Source organism: Phoenix dactylifera, chromosome 5, assembly GCF_051530095.1.
Source record: "Phoenix dactylifera cultivar Ajwa chromosome 5, Ajwa_hap1_PhDact_Kaust_v1.1, whole genome shotgun sequence".
In the NCBI taxonomy this organism is placed as follows: domain Eukaryota; kingdom Viridiplantae; phylum Streptophyta; class Magnoliopsida; order Arecales; family Arecaceae; genus Phoenix; species Phoenix dactylifera.
In genome coordinates this window covers 28,896,544-28,909,737 of record NC_143194.1, presented here as the reverse complement: position 1 = coordinate 28,909,737, position 13,194 = coordinate 28,896,544, and the positions used below count along the sequence as shown (strand labels likewise).

The following is a 13,194-nucleotide window of genomic DNA, read 5'->3' as shown; positions in this document are numbered from 1 at the left end:
TCTAGCATAAATGTGCATCATCACTGGACTTTGCGATAATAGACTCACAATGAACATAGAAAGTGAAAGGCTTTGCGGACATAAATACAATATTTTTCTCACCATCATCCTTAATTGATAAGCAATCTTTTATGGTGATTACTAACCTTTCCAAATATTTTTCTTCGACGAAGTCCAAGAATGCTATTGATAAGTAATTTCCTGGACCCTATTGGGTCTTAGCTGTTAGGCCACCATATTATTATTATATCACACACAAGCCGCGGTTCTCCGTCCTCCTCCACAACATTTTCCTTGTCTCAGATTCTCTCCACTTGCTTCCTGATAGGAGCCACGAGAAGCTCATGTTACAATATGATCACGAAGATAGCCATACCGTAACCACATGATTTGATTGTCACCAGGATTAGCCTAGTACCAAATCTAAAAATCGATGTGATGCGATGCTTGTGGACCCCAAGCGGCTCCAAACACAGCAGAGGAGTATTTGTCCTCCACCGCCGGCAGCCCGAACTCGGCCCCATCCGGTCGCCCAGCGGGGAAGAAACCAAGATTCCCCGGGCCCAATCCTTGGTAATTATCCTCCCGACACTTTTCTCATGCCACCGACAGCTTATCCTTCGCAATCCCACCGTCTCTTTAATCCATGTGATCACATACTTCGGGGATATCCCACATATGTTCCCGTTATCCTATCCCCCTCCCTCTCGGATTCTCGTCCAACGGTATCCCACTCTTTCTTTAACCATCTGCATCCACGTACCGTCGGGTGAGCTAGAGCCGGGCTCCCGAACGTTAATTTCGGTCCCCACTCCTCTCCCCCCCTTCTTATCCCCTTCCACCTTTCCCTCTGTTCACCCCATCTCCCATCTCCCATCTCTCATTCCTCTCGTCGCAATGGCGGTACCCATTATCGTTTCTTTCCCCTTTTCTTGATTCTCGTCATAGTTTCTTTGAGTTTATCATTTTTTTTCTATGTATGATTTGTTAGCAGGTCTCGTCCATGGGAACCAGGGGCAGTGCTGTGACAGTGCTTTCGATCCTCTTGTTTTCTTTGGCCTTTCCGGTCTCGGCCGATGGCGTGTTCCGGATCGGGCTCAAGAAGAGGGCGCTGGACCAGAACAGCCGCCTCGCGGCCCGGCTCGCGGTGAGGGAGGAGGAGGCGGCAGCGCTGGCCGCCCGGAAATATGGGTATTTTGAGCCGGGGCCGGTGGGACCGGGGGAGGAGGGCAACGTCGTCGCCCTCAAGAACTACATGAACGCCCAGTACTTCGCCGAGATCGGGCTCGGGTCCCCGCCGCAGAACTTCACGGTGATCTTCGACACCGGTAGCTCCAACCTCTGGGTTCCCTCGTCCAAGTGCTACTTCTCGGTGAGCAATCTTTTTGTTCGGTTGTCACAATGCCGGTGGTGATGTCGTTCCTCCAAGAAAATGAGCTTCTTGTTTGGATTGATGTTTTTATAATTCTTTTAAATCAATGATATATGCAGGTTGCTTGCTATTTCCATTCGAAATACAAATCCAGCCTATCGAGCACTTATCAGAAGAATGGTTTGCCTCTCCTTCCTAACGTTCTTTGTTTCTTTTTCCCAACTTTTTTTTAAGCTAGTGTTATTCTTGTTGATTGCATGTTTAATGGGATCAATGGCAGGTTAAGAGTTATACTCAGTGATTTCTTTCTAATACATTAATGTTTGTGTATTAAAAACACAATCACCTTCAGACTTTTAGGGTTGGCGTATATATGGACAAAACACCAACGAGTGGTTGTAGTGTGCTTTCTGTAGGATTGGGTAGATTTTTGTGTCAATTATAGGAAAGTGATTTATGAAAAAAGAAAACAAAAGTAGGCTGTCGGGTATTATCTATGTTGCTTTCAGTTTACAGTGGCCAATTTTGGTTGGAATTGACTGAAGCCAACTGGCATATGATCAAAACCACTTAACCCAATACTGGGTGTCATATGGACTTCTTGTGGTGCAAACAAATCCATCTTACCTGAAACTTGAAACCATGAAATGGATTCATTAAACCTTTCTTTTTAAGATCAGCATGCAAAGCCTTATAAGCTGTTTCAAGATATGCAAAGCTTGAGCTTAATTTCCTGAAAACGAGTTTTGAAGACTTAAGATATCACCACTAAGTAAGATCCCCTCTGCTCTGCTAAACTTCAGAGGCTTATGAGAACTTCAATAATTTTCTTTCAGATAGATTTCATCTGATCAGGATCACAATTATTATATATTTAGAATGGATGCTAGGTGCATAAGTTTACAGCATTAACTATATATTGTGAACATGTTAATGGAACCCAAATGTTATGAAATAGAGGAGTGCCTAAGTACCAATTCTAGATGTTTGACTAAAAATTAATTGGAACAGACAAAGGTATTTTAAGTTCTATGCATTAACATAACCTATTTCCTCCCTATTTATCTCTCTCTCTCTCTCTCTCTCTCTCTACACGCACAAGCATCTATATACACATACATATATACATGTATGCATGCATGCATACATACAGATATACATCTATAGACAATCATAAAAATTGAAAATAAATTTAAAGGGACTAAACAAGGACTGGAGTCCTTACATCTACCTTGTCAATATCAGGGTTAACAGAGTAGTGTATATATATTATGGTTTATTATAACCACACAGGAAAAGGAAGCATGCACTTAACCGCAAGCTTGCAGTTCAATAAGCCCTTTGTTGATGGTCTAATCATTGTTATTATTCAAGATTTGTTGATTAAACACAACTGCATGCATGAAAGTTCCTTATCATACTAATACACTATCTTTTGTTTCATCTCACAAGATTTGGTTTTCGACTTTTTCTAAGAACATTTTTGACATTCTGTCTTTTGATCTTTTGAGCAGGGAGGTCTGCGAATATTCACTATGGGACGGGATCAGTATCAGGTTTCTTCAGCCAAGACTATGTTACAGTTGGTGAGCTTACCATCAAGAATCAGGTCTGGAATTTATTTGAAACTCCCTCATATATCATGCGTTTCTCACTTTTAGATATTTTATGGACTGCATATGTCATATAAAAACCTTTTCTCAGGTTTTCATTGAAGCCACTAGAGAGCCAAGTATCACTTTCATGGTTGCAAAATTCGATGGAATACTTGGGCTTGGATTTAAAGAAATCTCAGTTGGAAAAGTGGTGCCTGTATGGTATACAATCATAACTTGTGTACTCATAATTATTTGGTTGTTATGTCATTTTCTTTCTGAACTAAGCTGGAATTAGTGCTTGGTTTGAAATTCCTTTTCTTAGTTAGATTTGGCCAATCATAATTGGTCAAAATAAAAATGATAATTCAAATATTTGGAAAAAAAGGAAAAGCAGAGAACTGGTGAAAGGTAACTAAGTCCTTTATTTTATCAACCTGTGATGGGAAATCACACAGCAGTTCTGCTAGCCCATGCTCTAGCCCATGCAATCCAATGTCTATTCTTCATTTTCTTGTACCTTATGGCTCAAACCTAGTTAGAAATATGTTGATTGTTTTGGATGGTTGCAGGTTGAAACCTGCCAAAGCCTTGGAAAAAAAAAAAGTTGAACATGGTAAATAAAGTGTCAGAAAAATCTTTAGTCACATCGGGCAAAATAATTGATTGAGAATAATTAGGTCTTTGAGCATTAGATTGACCATATGTGTGTGTTATGGCTACTTGATGCTTCCTAAGTTGGTAGATCAATAACCATAACCATCAAGCCTTGTCCAACTCTTTGGATGAACTTCATAAATCCTCATTTGCCAATCATTCCTATTACCTATGATGCTATTTCAGGCTTCTCAACCCTTCTCCCACTTCATTGTGCAATTGAGTTAAATACTGGTGTATTGTATGAAGCAGGGGTACCATAGTATTCATGATTTCTTTGGACCTCATGGTTTGACATGCTTTTTCAGTTGTCAACTCAACATTAACCCTCCACATTTTTCATTTGGGCTTGGAATCAGCATCAAGGTCAAATGTGAAAAACATAAACATAAAACAAAGTCTCTATAGATGTAATAATGGAAGATGGTTTCTAGAGTTTACGGAGTCATAATGCATGTATCACCCATAACCTCCATTTTACTTTCTTACATTTTCAAGAAAATCCAATAACTTTCATTAACATATGAACTGAGCAACACTGGTACAGTTTTGCTGTTAATGTGCTACAACTTAATCTTTAGTATACAAGAGGTCTCAAAGAATGCATGGGAAAGAACAAACATGGAAATTTTGAAAAAGAAGATGTCGGCCAATACAGACATAAATTATGACATAATTAAAGGAAGAATTTTGTGAGAGAATCTGAAGGAATGAACATAGAGTTTCTCTTAGACTTGACTGATAGTAATTGAGCTTCGAATTACTCCTAATCATATTTTGCAGTTGGAATCCATGCCAATCTAGGTTTATTTTAACCTCTCCATGCATCTTCTGAGGCAGCCATGAGCTATGAAATGCATGAAAGCAGGCCAGGATTGAAAGACATCTTTTTTAGATGGATTTAACTGTTTGTTTATAGAATATATTGATCTTTTGTTCTGAGAATGTGAATAACATCTAAATCTCCAGACTGATTTGGTGTCCCTTTTTCTTTTGGTTATGCAAAACTTGATATTTTTTCATCCTGGAAAAAATCTGTAAACTGTGTTATAGATCAATGTCTGGTCAAACCACATATCTATAGATAAATAAATATTAAAGCAATAATTTGATAAAAAGTTCTAATTGACTGAAAGAATTGATTTCTGGGAAAAAGAATATCACTTGGAAAAGTTGTCTATTCAATGTTGATAACCTGTAGAATTGTTGATTACAAGTGGACTTCAAATGCCCTATAATATGCCTTGTTATGTAATAATGAAAAATTATTTGACACTGCAACCAGTGAATTGTCAACTCTCTTGTTATGCCCTTTCAATTTTCATATGATCAGGAAGGTGTTCTGCAATTCTGGTTTGAAAATTTTAGCACTTCTAGTTTTCAATTCTTGAACTGTTGGCTCTTACAATGGGTGTCCCTTGCAAGATATCAACTTATCATGCCAAGGGGCAGCAATAACACGAATCCTTATTACGGAACTGCTCCTTTGGATTGCTAAGGCTTGATAAGCCCTCTTGTGCATCAAAGTTCTGACAAATGTTTTGCTGCTTTGTTTATGTTTCATGTTCGATGTTTTGTGCTGGGAGATTGAACTTTAAATAATTGTAAATGCTCCATGAACACGAGTCTATGTATAGCTATTTATGCTCATTAGACCAATGAGAGGATCAGAGATATAAGTTTACCAGCTTACTGACTCTCCATTTAACAGGGATAACATGGTTAACCAGAGTCTTGTTAAAGAATCTGTTTTCTCTTTCTGGTTTAACCGGAACACTGAGGATGGGGAGGGAGGTGAAATTATGTTCGGAGGGATGGACCCAAAGCATTATAGGGGTGAACACACATATGTCCCTGTAACTCAGAAAGGCTACTGGCAGGTTGATCACTATTTTTTTTTTCCCCATTAGAACATGATTCATCAAATTTACCCAATCCCTAAATAATTTTTATTAGTACATTGTCATATCATGCCCATTATCCACTTTATTTAACTTCTGCATCTCAAAACTTTTTTGTCGCAGTTTGACATGGGAGATGTCCTCATTGGTGGTCAGACAACTGGTAGTTCATGCTAATTCTCTGATATGCTACCTTTTCTGTTTTGAAGTGTTTTGGTCTACTTAGATGTTCTCTTACACATTCTGATTATGCTTACAACTTGAGTTCCTCAGGATTCTGTGCTGAAGGATGTCAAGCAATTGCAGATTCTGGAACTTCTTTGATTGCTGGTCCAACAGTATGTGTCTATGTTCGGTGGTTATAGCCTCCCTTTGTTTCTTTCAGTTCTTTTTTTTTTATAGTTTTGGTCTTCATGCAAGCATTGATACTTATAACCTGCTTCATATAACCATAAAGGCACTCATCTATAATTTTATCTGTTATTTTAAAATTTACACTTTCATTGCTAGAGCCAAGTCATGTTCATGCCTTACATCATTTAGTACTCCAGAACTCTAATGTTTCATTTAACAAAAATATGATTTTTGTACTTTAACGGGTTAGCTTTCCTTTGGCCAGGGACCTCATTTGGGTACAAGGGGGTGTGATTTATTTAAACCTTCCACTCTAAACACAACGACCATCAACATTCATTACATTTATTATATGTGAAACATGTATGCTTTCTGCCTCCAGGATGACAATACAGTACGTAGCTATTGAAATCTGTCTGTCTGTCTCTGTCTTATCAGCGTGTGTGCATGTGTCTGGTAACGTACAATAACAAGACAGATATATCAGTAAATTGTCTTCATGATACATTCACCTTTGGTAGAACTGCAATAACATAATTTTCCCCCTTATTTTGCCAAACTCTGGTGATATATCACTTCTGCTAGAGCAATTTAACTTGTTACAGCATAAAACATACATGTTCTGTAAAAAAAAAATCAACAGCAATGATTTGTTATCCCCTTGATGCATTCAACTTGTTCTGCGGCATGAATTTGTCTAAAGATTACTACCGTGTTCATAATGGATATGACTTTATCTGTCAGAGGTCTGCATACTTGTATTAATGCTCTTGATTCAAAGTGGTGGACCATGTTCATAAAGAAAATAGTAAGATTCTGAGCTGTTTGATACAAGTTTAGAATGTTGTACGTATCTATTTGGGCTATGTTCATAGTGCCACTCATTGCCCTTTTATGTAACACTGAGTGTTCATCTTTGTACGTTCGCTCTTATTTCTGTTACTCCTTTCTTTATTTGGTGTTAAGTAAATGATGCCTGCAGACTCTTTTAAAACACCATAATATTTTCCAATGCTACATAGTCACACAAGCATTTGATGTTGATTTGACGGTGAATATTCATATTTCATAGAAACTTCTGGAGGAAGACATTATCAGAGACAGGGAAAATGAGAGATATCGAAGGTCTGAAAGAAGAGAACAGAGAGGAAAGTTCATTAATGTGTTGAAGATTTCAGGGAGGAAAAAATCAAAATAAAAAAATAGCAGAATCTCAGAAATAACTAGCAATAATTTTTTAAGTTATGCAAAAATATATGTCTTTGTTTCAGTAGATAACTTGTTCAGATTCCCTTGAGTAAACAACAGAACAGTCTTTTTCCTCATAATTCTGTCTGTTGTTGATTGGCAGTATCATGGCTCTGTTGTCTTTAGTTTTCATATTACTGTATGTCTTTCCATCACATCTCATGCTGATTTCTGGTCAAACATGCAGTTATTTGGAACCAAACGTCGTCATTTGGCTGAGGCGTTGCTTTTGTTGTTTGATCATCTTTTAATTGTGATCTTCTGTGAAATATTCTTTGCAGACCATCATTGCAGAAGTTAATCAAAAAATTGGAGCTGCTGGTATCGTTAGCCAACAATGCAAAGCTGTGGTCTCACAATATGGGGAAAAGATTATGGAAATGCTGATGGAAAAGGTCTTTTATGATATTTGCTGTTATATAAATCTTTTAGACTGATATTGTCATACTCATGTACAGCAGTATTTGCTACACAACAAGGTTTGTTGATATCTTTTTTGTTATAAAAATAACATTGCAGGAAGAGCCTGCAAAAATTTGTTCTCGGATTGGGCTGTGTGCCTTTGATGGAACTCGTGGAGTTAGGTTAGAAGTCAATCATTAAAATAATCTTCATTTATCTTTCTTTCAGCATGTGCCTTTTTTATTGTACTTCAATTTACATAATTGTTTACACTTTTTGCTTAATTTTATCTCTGTCTACACAGCATGGGCATTAAGAGCATGGTGAATGGCAAAAGAGACAGATCAACTGGTGGTCTGGGGGATGGTATGTGCTCATATTGTGAGATGGCAGTTGTATGGATGCAAAGTCAGCTTGTGCAGAACCAGACACTTGAACAGGTGTTGAACTACATCAGTGAGGTAAAGTTACTTTCCAAAGTGTGTAAGTAAGAGTTTCTTTTTTTTATTTTTATTTTCATTATCTTGAATTACATGCAGCTATGTGAGCGACTGCCTAGTCCCATGGGGGAATCTGCTGTAGACTGTAATAGCCTCTCATCCATGCCTACTGTTTCTTTCACTATTGGTGGCAAAATATTTGACCTGAAACCAGAGCAGGTACATTGTGCTGTATTTTATCACCTAGTAATTTTAAGTCTACTTTATGTTTTACAAGTAGTGGCATTGCAAAAAAGTGTTGAAGTTGCATCTGGAATGCTCATTAATAAGACAATGGGCCAGACCATACATATTCTTTTTGATAGACTGTTTTTGGATTCGTGGGCTTTTCTTCTTTTATTACTAGCACATCATGGTTAAGCATTTAATTTTCACTTTATGTACTGTAGTTCAAATTTCCTGAAGGCCCTTGTTATTTTGGAACAAATTTTCTACTAGCTTGTCTTTGGGCTGAGATTCTTCCAAGCGAACTTAAGTGAAATCTACAGCAAAAGAACAGAAAAATGTGTTTTCCAATGTTGAAAACCGAAAAGATTCTGTGTTTATGTTATCCTGGCTAGACAGAATTGTTTGGTCTTTAGTTTTTGAATCAAATAACTAGATACTAAAAGACTATTTCAGGTGACTGTTTATTTTCCATAATCTTGATAGAGCATGATCTACATTCATGTTATTTTGTCAAGATAGAAACAATATGAGTCATGCTGCTCTACCATCCATCCTTCCCTACAAAGTTTATCAGTTACTGGAGATGAGATTGCTACTGGAACTTCTCTTTGAGGCCTTAACTTCGGGTTTTGTAAATCTATTAGAACATGATGGCCTGGTGTAAGATCCAGGCCTTCGCTTGGCTTATGAAGTAGTGCTTAGCTCATGTCCTTCACCATGATTATCTTAAAGGGGGTTGCAACACCGATGCAGTCTATTGTATGTTATTTTGATAAGACCATCTTTATCTTTTGAACATGCTGTCCATCAATAAGAAGTTGGATTCAAAGTGAAGTGGATGGATTTTGCTCTTAAGTAAAACCACGGGAACAACTTTGATGGAGTGTGGGGCTGCCAAGGGGAAAAATAGGAATTTGAAGTATCTGGTTTATTTTTCTTGAGAAGAAAGTATTTTGTTTTGTTAATCCTTGTGTCATGTAAGACTGGTCCTAGGTAGGTTGAGGTGGGTTGGTAAACAGATCTGCTAGAACAAAAATGAACAGGAGAAGGTTGGGAAAATAGTTTGCTAGTTGGCTTGTGGAATCCTTATAACTAACGGATGTAGGTGGGTTCCAGTTTTTACCTGGCTTATGATGCCTATAGATTGATAGTGATGTGGTAGACTATGGGATTAGAGAAGGAAACTCAACCTTCGCCAGAATCTAGGACATTGTTGTAGGCATCCCATGCACCACATTGATTCTTTGCCATGCAGGGGTTTCCTTCTCTATCTGATACCCAACATTTTAATTGTAAAAGATGAACCTTATGAAGAATGCCATGGATGACACATGTTCCAAAGCTTCCATGTCAGTAGCCAGATACCAACATGGATTTTTGAGAATTATCTGGATGACCTTTGTTAGCCTTTACAGCCAATGAAAAAAATGAAAAATTAAAGTTTGGTTCAAGATTCAATTCCTAGTGAAAGGTTTAAGCTACTTGTGCTGGAAACTCAAGTATTTGTCAACTCAAGATTCTGTGGTTGCTGTTTGGTCATTACAGTTATTTGTCAACTCAAGTATCTTAACATTTGAAAAAAAAGTGCCGATGTTGGCACTTTTTGTTGACGATGGCATGACACATTGAACTGTAGTGTTCATCCATGTGTTCTTGTGCCCTGCCGTGTCTAGTGTGTTCAATATTGCAGACACTTTCACAAACCTAAAAAGTGGAGTTTCCACGTAACATGGAGTTCTTTCCCTATAACCCCCTTTCTGTTGAATGCCCTCCATCTTGAGCAGAAAAATGAGGTTTTGGGGTCATATGGGGAAAAACCTGTTTTGAGTGCTTCTATAGTTGGTGAGATAAGATGTATACGGTGAATGTTGTATATGTTAGAAAATAATAGCCCGAGTGTTCCGTAGACCATGATTTAGGTTGAAGAGCAGCTTGGGAAGATTTACAGTAGTGGTATGCATGACATGATGACGTGGCCTAAGTCATGCTCAAATATTAGCTATAAAGAACAATAGTTGTTGGATTTTTGATTGTCGAGAGAAAGAAAAGCCAAAGCCTTTTTTAAAAATATTATTCGACCAATCTGAGTAATTGCCTCATGTTAGTTGTACATGTGACTAGTTTCATATATGAAGATGCTTCCTTCTAAAATCTAAGCACAATTAATCTCAGACATCTTGCGACTGTTTTGCCTCAAGCTGCCTATATGTTTTTTAAGGGGAATACATGCAGTGCCCTGAAAAACAGGGTAGTTTGTAGAACACCCCTTTTTCTTCAAGTGCTTTTTTTTAAAAAAAAATAAAAGATTGGTAATTCATGTATTGTGTTATAACAGCAGTCTCTTTGATGGACACCATTTCGAGATACGTTTGATGATGACCAATATGTTTTAGGTCAATGCTGCCATGAATGGCTTGTAATAATCTGTCCCCTCACCATTTTTTCTGGTCTTTCTTATTGGGTGCAGTACATTCTGAAAGTAGGTGATGGAAGTTCAGCCCAGTGCATCAGTGGATTTACTGCCTTGGATGTACCTCAGGGTCCCCTCTGGTATAAATAAACTGCCATTGCTTTACTGTCCTTTATTTCTTGTTGGTTGCGGTAAGTTTCTCATGCGAGTACTGTACATGCTGCAGGATATTGGGTGATGTCTTCATGGGAGCGTATCACACTGTTTTTGACTATGGTCAGCAGAGAGTTGGATTTGCTGAAGCAGCACAGATATGAGCAGTTTGCTCTTTCATATATAAAACTTTGTCTTGTTTATGTATCGCATCACCATCCCATGAATGTAAATATATTCTGACCTAGGATATATATACTTTGTGATCATACATGCACCTAGACTTTTGATCCTACGTCAACTGATCGGTACTCATGTAAAAGCAATATTCCTGCATATGTGTAGTAGGAAGTATGCGTATGTTGGTTGTCAATCTATTTTCCTTGTGATTATGGACTATGGTGCATTGCTTTGGATTCTGGATTTATCTCCCCAGCCGCCCACATCCATCAGACTATTTTTCACTTCTCAAACTTTTTTCCTCAAACTTGCTTGCTGATCATTTTCATCACAAGGAAAATCTCATTTTGGAAGTTAGAGATCGAGGTGGCTACCCTGAAGAGGGTTGTGTGTTTCTTCCTCATCTTGTAGCTGTCAAGGCCGAGTAGCTACTACCTACTTGTTCAATTATATTACATTTCTTGCTACCAGTTGTGTCTTCAATAAATGGTCCATATCATAATTTAGTGCCTAGCAAATCAAGTGAATTCACCAGTAATCTACTTCTCCAGTATCTGAATTATGAAACTCAGATAAGTTGATGTGAAATGCAATGTTTGATGGTATTTGAGCTATTAAAAAACATCCAATTACTTAATGACAAGGAATTTAGCAAAAAGTTTGATGGTATTTGATTTTTTTTAAAAAAAAACTCAATTACTTGCAGACTAGAAATTTGATTGTGTTAGTTATAATGGAAGCAGCATGTTAGTCATAGATAAAAGCGAATGTCCATCCGAAATGTATCTGTGGACTATGATATGAATTGTGCTTGCGTCATTTGTGCTGGCATGTATCTGCAGCACATCATCTTTTTCTTTTTCGTACTGACATGCTCTAGATAAAATCAATGGCAAGATAAGAAAATTCGTATTGCCCTTCCTCAAAAAATGGTGCTACAACTGTTTACAATCGATTGCATGTCCTTAATTGACCTTGAATTGATGAAGGTAAGTGAGTCTCCCACGTTGAAGTTGGGGATGAAATCCAACCAAAGCGTCCGATATCCTTTGAATACAAAAAACAATCACATGATCTTGAGTGGTGTTTAAGCTTTGAGTATCTAGCTTGTGTGAAGCTCAAGTCTAGTGCTAGGCCTAACTACGCTCTACAGGCCACCAACTAAGATCCAGCAGCTGATAGCCACATTGTTGTCCTTTCTTGTATCTTTGGCACGAAAGAATGATTTATTTTTTTTTCAGCGATGTCAACCGTTGAATAGCGTAATGGATGCTTCAAGAGCTATGCTGGTTAGGGGTGCAAATGGGTCGGGTCGGGTCCTAGGTGACCCCGATCCGACCCGGTTTTTTGTTCGGGTCCCAATTTTGGACCCGGACCCGACCCGGTTGAAGATCGGGTTGGGTCGGGTCGGGTCCGAGTCGGGTTCGGGTCGGGTCCGGGTCTGATTCGGATCGGGTTCGGGTCTGATCGGGTCTAATTTTTTTGTGCTTTTGGAAAAAAATTTAGACAAATCTAATTTCGTCATATCATAATTATGAGGTGCTGGGTGACCCATGACTCGAAAGACTTGCAATTGAGCTCCAGTCAGAACAGATGACCCATGACTTACTAACTAAGTCGGTCTACAAGCCAAATTTCATATCACACTATTTTTTATCTATATGACTGATTGGACGGAACTCGGTGTCTCCCAACTCCCCTCTCACGAGGACAAAAAAAATCTCAGACCTTCTTCCAAAATCCAATTCCATTACAGAAAACTGGCACATGACCCATATTCAGTTGCAGTGTTCCCTCACTTTCTCCCTTCAAAAGTTAAAAGAAACAAAAACCAAAAAACAGAAGGAAAAAAAAAAAAAAGGCAGCTACCGAGACACCAGAGGTCTCAACAGTGTAATAGATCGAGAGAGAATCCTGACGGGCCGATGTTCCTTTGGATTCTGTGTACCTATGCTTGTTGCTAACTTGCTATCCTCCCACACTGACCAACAGTACCACAACCCACGCCAAAAAAAAAAAAAAGAAAAAGAAAAAGAAAAAGAAAAGACTTTCTTTTGCTTTTTCTCTTTCTCTCTTCGGGTCCATTCGGGTCGGGTCGGGTCCGTTTGGTAAATCCAGATCCGACCCAGAAAATGATTCGGGTCCAATTTTCGGACCCGACTCGGACCCGCGAGTCCTAAAATTCGGGTCGGGTCGGGTCTACGCGGGTCGGGTCGGGTCGGATCACGGGTCGACCCGACCCATTTGCAGCCTT

General features: G+C 38.5%; 1 protein-coding gene across 4 annotated transcripts; it reads left to right on the top strand.

The window, feature by feature from the left end:
• The first annotated feature begins 607 nt into the window (after nucleotides 1–607).
• Nucleotides 608–11,152, top strand: LOC103703338 (aspartic proteinase oryzasin-1-like). Of its 4 annotated transcripts, none has more exons than XM_026803085.4 (14): nucleotides 608–769; nucleotides 995–1,372; nucleotides 1,492–1,552; nucleotides 2,887–2,981; nucleotides 3,077–3,189; nucleotides 5,336–5,504; nucleotides 5,649–5,688; nucleotides 5,799–5,863; nucleotides 7,409–7,522; nucleotides 7,647–7,711; nucleotides 7,834–7,990; nucleotides 8,069–8,188; nucleotides 10,665–10,747; nucleotides 10,834–11,152. In XM_026803085.4, exons 2-14 carry the CDS (start codon nucleotides 1,004–1,006, stop codon nucleotides 10,922–10,924), a joined length of 1,542 nt encoding a protein of 513 aa, XP_026658886.1. In that variant the 5' UTR covers nucleotides 608–769; nucleotides 995–1,003; the 3' UTR covers nucleotides 10,925–11,152. The 4 variants fall into 4 exon arrangements, with proteins under 4 accessions (XP_026658886.1, XP_008784384.2, XP_026658885.2 ...); XM_008786162.5 differs by having other exon boundaries at nucleotides 611–903; XM_026803084.4 differs by having other exon boundaries at nucleotides 613–725.
• Nucleotides 11,153–13,194: the final 2,042 nt, after the last annotated feature.

What these genes read in the sequence shown, in the direction of transcription:
- LOC103703338 (XM_008786162.5), top strand. Translation starts at nt 679, where the DNA reads ATGTTCCCGTTATCCTATCCCCCTCCCTCTCGGATTCTCGTCCAACGG. An exon ending in CTTTGATTGCTGGTCCAACA is followed by an intron (nt 5,864 to 7,408) that starts GTATGTGTCTAT and finishes TATTCTTTGCAG; the next exon opens with ACCATCATTGCAGAAGTTAA. An exon ending in GATGGAACTCGTGGAGTTAG is followed by an intron (nt 7,712 to 7,833) that starts GTTAGAAGTCAA and finishes CTGTCTACACAG; the next exon opens with CATGGGCATTAAGAGCATGG.